Source organism: Pseudopipra pipra, chromosome 17 (genome assembly GCF_036250125.1).
Source record: "Pseudopipra pipra isolate bDixPip1 chromosome 17, bDixPip1.hap1, whole genome shotgun sequence".
In the NCBI taxonomy this organism is placed as follows: domain Eukaryota; kingdom Metazoa; phylum Chordata; class Aves; order Passeriformes; family Pipridae; genus Pseudopipra; species Pseudopipra pipra.
In genome coordinates this window covers 5,365,844-5,371,843 of record NC_087565.1, presented here as the reverse complement: position 1 = coordinate 5,371,843, position 6,000 = coordinate 5,365,844, and the positions used below count along the sequence as shown (strand labels likewise).

The window sequence follows — 6,000 nt, the reverse complement described above, 5'->3', positions numbered from 1 at the left end:
GGCAGCGTTGTGCCGCCTCCAGAACTGTCCCTAGAGACCCTGAGACAGGACAGCAGTCCATAAGGCTCTTCCCACAGGTCCTTAAGGCTATTCCCAGAGGTCCATAAAGAACTTCCCAGAGGTCCATAGGGCCCTTCCCAGAGGTCCATAGGGCCCTTCCCAGAGGTCTATAGGGTCCTTCTCAGAGGTCCAGAAGACTTTTCCTAGGGGTCCATAAGGCACTTCCCCCAGAGGCCCACGAGGCTGGTCCCGCTCTGGCCCCGTCCCTCAGCGCTGGCTCTCGGTGCCCTCCGGCGCTGCGAGCCCAGCGCACCCCCCGCAGAGAAACCGCTCCGAGCCCGAGGGAACCCCCCGAACCTCCCCCGCCCCCGGCGCGGTCCCAGCCGGCTCTTTGCCCCCTCCCGGCCGGCAGGAGCCGCTGCGGGCGCGGCGCGGCGATGAGCGAGGCGGAGGGCGGCTCGGCCGCCGCCGTGGAGAAGCCGCCGCTGCCCGCGGCCGGGCCCGGGGCGGCCGCGGCGGTCGCTGCCGCTGTTGCAGCCGCGGCGGCGGCCGGGCCGGAGCCCGGCGCTCCGGCCGAGGAGGCGGCGGTGGTGTGGAGCCCGGAGGTGGAGGTCTGCCTGTTCCACGCCATGCTGGGCCACAAGCCCGTAGGTGAGCGCGGGCCGCGGCCTCCGGGAGCGGCGGGGGCCGGGGAGGGGAGAGCGGCGGGCGGGGGGCTCCGAGAGGCTCCCGGGGGTCCCGGGGCTGCGGCGGGGCCGGTGGGGAGGGAGGGAGGGAGCGGCGGGCCCTCCCGGCCCGCTGAGCCGCCCGGGCTGGGCCTGGACCGGCCCCGCGGTCCCTCAGGGACCTGCTGCCTCCCGCCTGCACTGAACCGCCGGGCGGGTCACACAGAAAGGGGCCGCAGCGGGCCGCTGGCTCCGGCGGGGCCGTCCCAGAGCACAGGGCACAGGATTGCGCCCAGAAATGCTCTGGGATGTCTCCAGTGAGGGAGACTCCACAGCCGCTCCGTGGAGACCTGTTCCAGTGCTCACAGTAAAGGAGTTCTTCCTCCTGTTCGGATGGAACTGCCTGTGCGTGCCTGCCCGTTACACCGAGCAGGGCCCGGTTCCATCTTCTCGGCACCCTGTCTTTAGATATTTATACACATTGACGAGGTCCCCTCTCAGTCGTTTCTTGTGGAGGCTGAACAGGCCCAGCTCCCTCTGCCTTTTCTCCTGAGAGCAGTGCTCCAGTCCCTTAATTCCCTTCCGCTGGATGTGCTCCAGGAGCTCCGTGTCTCTCCTGTACTGAGAAGCCCAGAACTGGACACAGAACTCGGGAGACTTTCATCCGGTTGTTTCTCACACAGCCCCTCTAAAAGCTCTGGCTGTATGTCAGTGTTACCCACTGGAGCACCCTCAGCCCCCTCTGGAATAGCACCTGCAGTGTAGGGTGAAGGATCAGCCTGCCCAGATGCCGCCTGTCTCTTCTGTAATGTCTGGATTCCTTGTAACAACACAACACTTTTTAATGGTGTCAGAAATAAATAAATAAATTTATGTACTGAAATCTATCTAATTGGCATAAATAAAACTGCACTGAGTTCTTCCCCCCAGGTGTGAATCGCCATTTCCACATGATTTGCATCCGGGATAAATTCAGCCAGAATATCGGACGGCAGATTTCATCCAAGGTGATTTGGGACCATCTGAGCACCATGTATGATATGCAAGCTCTTGTGAGTATAAAGGGTTGATGCAGCCACATGGTTATTTCATAGAGTTCAGAAGTTTTGATAGACCAAAATCACTGGGTCTGTTGTACTTTTTCATCATACTGAGAATTACATGTCATTCTTTGGGTTGATGGGGTTTGCCCTGAATAAATATAGATTAGGTGGGAGACAACAAAACCTGCACTGGCTTGTGAAGGTTTTTTGTTTGTTTTTTGTTTGCCTAAACGCTGATCCAGCAAATGTTTACATAGATATGTAAGTGTCAAATGAAAAAGTTACAGTGTGTTTACTTAAGAAATTGACATGTTTGGGTTCCAGAAATTATCTCAAATGGTCCTAAGTCATGACCTTGGGTATCTTGACCTTAGTAATCAGTTTGACATCAGGAGCCTCCTGGTTCTCTAACATCTGAACTGTCTTGATAAGAATTATTTAGCTACTAATTGCATGTAAGGCAGAACTGGAGATTGCATTTCTAAATTCCAATTAAAATTTTTACAAGCGACTCACAGAGACCATTTTTTCTTTCTAAGCATGAATCCGAGATTCTTCCATTCCCTAATATAGAGAAGAATTTTGCTCTTCCTGATGAAATGATTCAAGAAGTGAGAGAAGGTAAGATGTGACAGCAGTCTCTGCTTCTTGGTTACTCTGATCTCGTCCCAGAATGTTTAACAAAACTCTCCCCAAGAAAGAGTGTGAGATGTTGATCCAAGGCCATTCTTTCAGGCTGGTGTGTTTGGTGCAGTGGGAAAAGGGAGCGTTAAACAGATACAAGTTTATCTCATGAATTTTTAATCAACTGACTGAAGGAACTGTGACTGAAGGAACTGTCAAGGAAAGGATCCTAGTTCTTGTGCTGTTCATATCCTTGTTACCAGAGGAACTTTTCCAAATTACTGCTGAATGTTGCACTGAATATGTGGTTCTTTAAACCCATCTAACCATTGCTAACAATCCTTTCTGTAGGAAAAGTAATGATGGAAGAAGAAGTGAAAGAGGAAATTTTAAAAGAAGAGCTGGAAACGCATGCAGGTCCAGAAGAAGGTAATTTTGTAACTCTCTACTGTGTAATACGAGATTAAAAACCAACTGTAACGCTGAGAAATTAATGTTAAAATGTAAATCCCAAATACAGTGTACTTTGTGATTTGTACTCAGACTCAGCATGTGCTCATGCCAAGAATTAGAATAATTTAAGAATGCACAGAGTAAGCAGTTGCTTATCGAAAAGATTTCTTCTTTGCTCCTAATTCATCTGTGCAGGTTGTATAGCTTTGGAGATTTTTTGGTTTAATATGTACTTGACAAACCCCTGGGAGTCTGAAGGAATCTGAGGATCTCCGAGAGAAAGTTGGGTCCAGTTTTATTGAACCTAAATACTCTGTGAAAGGAACTTTGTAGTCATGGGGGAAATAGGGTGTATAAATCAAAAAAGATTGTAAAATTGTGTACTTAAATGGGAAGGCGGGCAGAGTTTATTTTATTTTATTTTATTCTCATTATCTTGCTTCTTTTAAATAAAAGGCTTGTTTTCCTAACACTTTGCTGTAGAACAAGTCAGATGTGAACAGTAGAGATCCTGCTATTTACATTAACAGACCAAGCCAACTGCTAACTATATAATTTCATCATATTTATATCACTGAATAAGTGGTGTTTAAAGATTGTAATAAAAGATCTAAATATGTATTTAAAAATATATTAAATTTCACATTTTGGGTGTTCAGTTTTAATATCTACCTATGATACCAAATGTAATGACCGTTGCTGATTATAAATTCCATAGATTGGTCCTATGTTCTGTAAGTGTTCCTATTAAGTATTTTAATATTAAGTGCTGTTTAATTCCACTTAATGAATTCGATTTTTAGCCTGTGAAAATACATGCCTGTCTTTAAAGCAAATAATAAAAGCAAGATGTGCCTTTCTCAGAGAAGATTTTTCCTTTAGAAGTGAAAGTAATACCTAATGGTGGATAAATATGCTGAGAGTTGATTGTTTTGAGAAGTTTTATGTAATATAAAGAAAATTTGATATCACTCTTGTTTGCCTTTGTGTGTGACTCTGATCTGGAATCATTACTTTGATCCTATTTCAGTTTTTGCACCCTCTGGAACTTTAGGAAAAGCAACTGAAAAGCCAAGCAGCAAAGAGAAAGAGAAAACTTCATCAGATTCTGGATCCAAAGAAGGATCTGATAAGAGGAAGCGCAACAGAGTCACTGAGAAGGTGTTAAATGCAAACAGTAACCCTTCCAGTCCCAGCGCCGCCAAACGCCGCAGGACGTAGAGCTGTGAGAGAGGAGTGACAGACTCTGGGATGGGAGGGGGGAACAGCAAAAACAAGTCACAGGATAGTTGCTACAGAAACTCTTTGAGGAAGGAAAAGATACCTGAGCCAGGCGTTTGAAGAATCCGCACGTCGGCTTTATACGCGCAAGACTCTTGGCTGGTGTGTTCCCTGGCTGCCTTCTGGGGGCCTGGGGAGCAGGCTGGGAATGTGGAGAGTGGGTGTAACAGTGCCAGTGGCTGCATTCCCAACCAGCAACACGCTCTGTGTCAGCACAGCTCATGAAACCCGTGCCCAGTGCAACACGGGGCCTTGGATCAGCAAAAGCAAAGGCGATTCCTGTAAACCTGGGATTGTGTTTTCTGCCTTTGTTGCCGTCTGTGAGTATCACAGACCATCTGTGGGTAATGTTTTGGCCATTTCACTTGCTGCAAACATAGCACTTGTATCAAATGTCTCAATTTGTTGGTTCAGTACAACCAAAATTCTTTTAAATGCAGGTAACTACTGAGTTGAAGTGTTCTGTTGCTCTGTTGGCTGGAGGAACCTCATTTGACCCTTAGAGATGTAACATTTTTCAATCTTTCTAAGTTTATATGCCATAAGTGAAGTGAAAATTGTAATGCCCCTAGCCAGAATAATTAATAAGTGTCCTAAATAAAATATCTGGAGATGTCACATTGTTTTGTAAGGGATCAGTTGAGCTGTGCATGAACCTGGAGGTGTTGCTTCATCCATTTGTAATACAGTAGTGTAAAACAGTGGGGTTTGTACTTAATTATTTATTTTTTTAAAGCAGTTTTAGTAGATGTAAATGGAATTGGTTTTCCAAAATGTTCATTTTGTTCTACAGCTGAAGAACCTTACTGACATTGTAATGCTTATCTTTTATATGCTAGGATATTGAGATTTGATAAAATTACTATTTTTGTGCTGTGAGAAGATGGACCACAGTCAACAAACACCTGTTACATGGTGAATGAAGCAGGTTGAAATGGTACTTGTTTCATTATATTAACTACCAGTTAATAAAAGGAAGAATTACTTTTTAAGCTGTCAGTATTGCCTTCAAGGTGAGGCACTAGGAGTCTACTGCTTTTTGCTTTTATTCTAGGTACGTAGCCAAGTTCTTGTCTGCCTTATTTTCTTCTCTTGTTTTATACCAAGAATAAATTTGACTTGTTTTTATTTTACTAAATGGTAATTGTTGTGTGACTTGATTAAAATCTTGCCCAGTGTATTTTGGAACTTATTTAGGTACCTTGTGCCTTTAGTGGCATTGGTCAAAAGTGCCTGCCTGGGGGTTTAGGTTTGGCTTTTTTTACTAACTTTGCCTGTATGAACCCTGTTATTTTTGTATGATATTTGATAAAAAATCCTGGCCTGCTGAACACAATAGATAGGTTGCTGCAAGCTTCCAAACTTGAGGATTTACCAGAAGGTACAATTATCATGAATTCAGTGCTTTAATCCTTGGAGAATGTCTGGTGAGATGCCACCAACTGGAGAGCCCCTTGGAGCTCTGGTTTGTGGGAGAGGTGCAGTAGGAGCCTCAGAGGTTTTCTGGGCAGGTGGGAAATGACCTTTTATAACCTTATGTGAGGAAGCTCCCGATTGTAATGTTGAAAAACAACTTGTTCAGAACGATCAGGCTCCTAGAGGTTGTAATCACATGTCACTTACAGATCTGTCACCCAGTGAGTGAAGAATTCATTCACGCCCAAAGGTGAATGAATGCCTCTGTTAAGTTCTGCTATTCCTTTAAGAAACTTTGTCATGATCTATGCAGATTCTGGCCGTGAAGTGCGGATTCTGTAACTCTCAAATCTCACGGCCCTGTGGATGTAAATCCAGCTCATCCAGGTGATGCCATTCCAAAATGTTTGCTCTACCAATGACATATTTTTATAGCTCAAAGCAGAATTGTGTTGACAACGTGTACTGGTGCGACCTCTCAGCGCCAACCTCGTAGCAGGGAAAGCCCACTTGGGATT

The 6,000-nt window shown here is 45.8% G+C and overlaps 1 protein-coding gene across 1 annotated transcript; it reads left to right on the top strand.

Moving 5' to 3' along the window:
* The first annotated feature begins 422 nt into the window (after positions 1-422).
* Positions 423-5,204, top strand: MRGBP (MRG domain binding protein). The gene is made up of 5 exons (XM_064674051.1): positions 423-651; positions 1,596-1,717; positions 2,248-2,329; positions 2,684-2,761; positions 3,816-5,204. The coding sequence occupies exons 1-5, from the start codon at positions 438-440 to the stop codon at positions 4,004-4,006; spliced, it is 687 nt and encodes a 228-aa protein (XP_064530121.1). The 5' UTR covers positions 423-437; the 3' UTR covers positions 4,007-5,204.
* The last annotated feature ends 796 nt before the right edge of the window (positions 5,205-6,000 follow it).

Bases quoted from the DNA above. Each gene is read 5' to 3' on its own strand.
- MRGBP (XM_064674051.1), top strand. From the start codon at position 438: ATGAGCGAGGCGGAGGGCGGCTCGGCCGCCGCCGTGGAGAAGCCGCCG. The intron at 1,718-2,247 runs GTGAGTATAAAG...TTTCTTTCTAAG, and splicing joins TGTATGATATGCAAGCTCTT to CATGAATCCGAGATTCTTCC. The intron at 2,762-3,815 runs GTAATTTTGTAA...ATCCTATTTCAG, and splicing joins GCATGCAGGTCCAGAAGAAG to TTTTTGCACCCTCTGGAACT.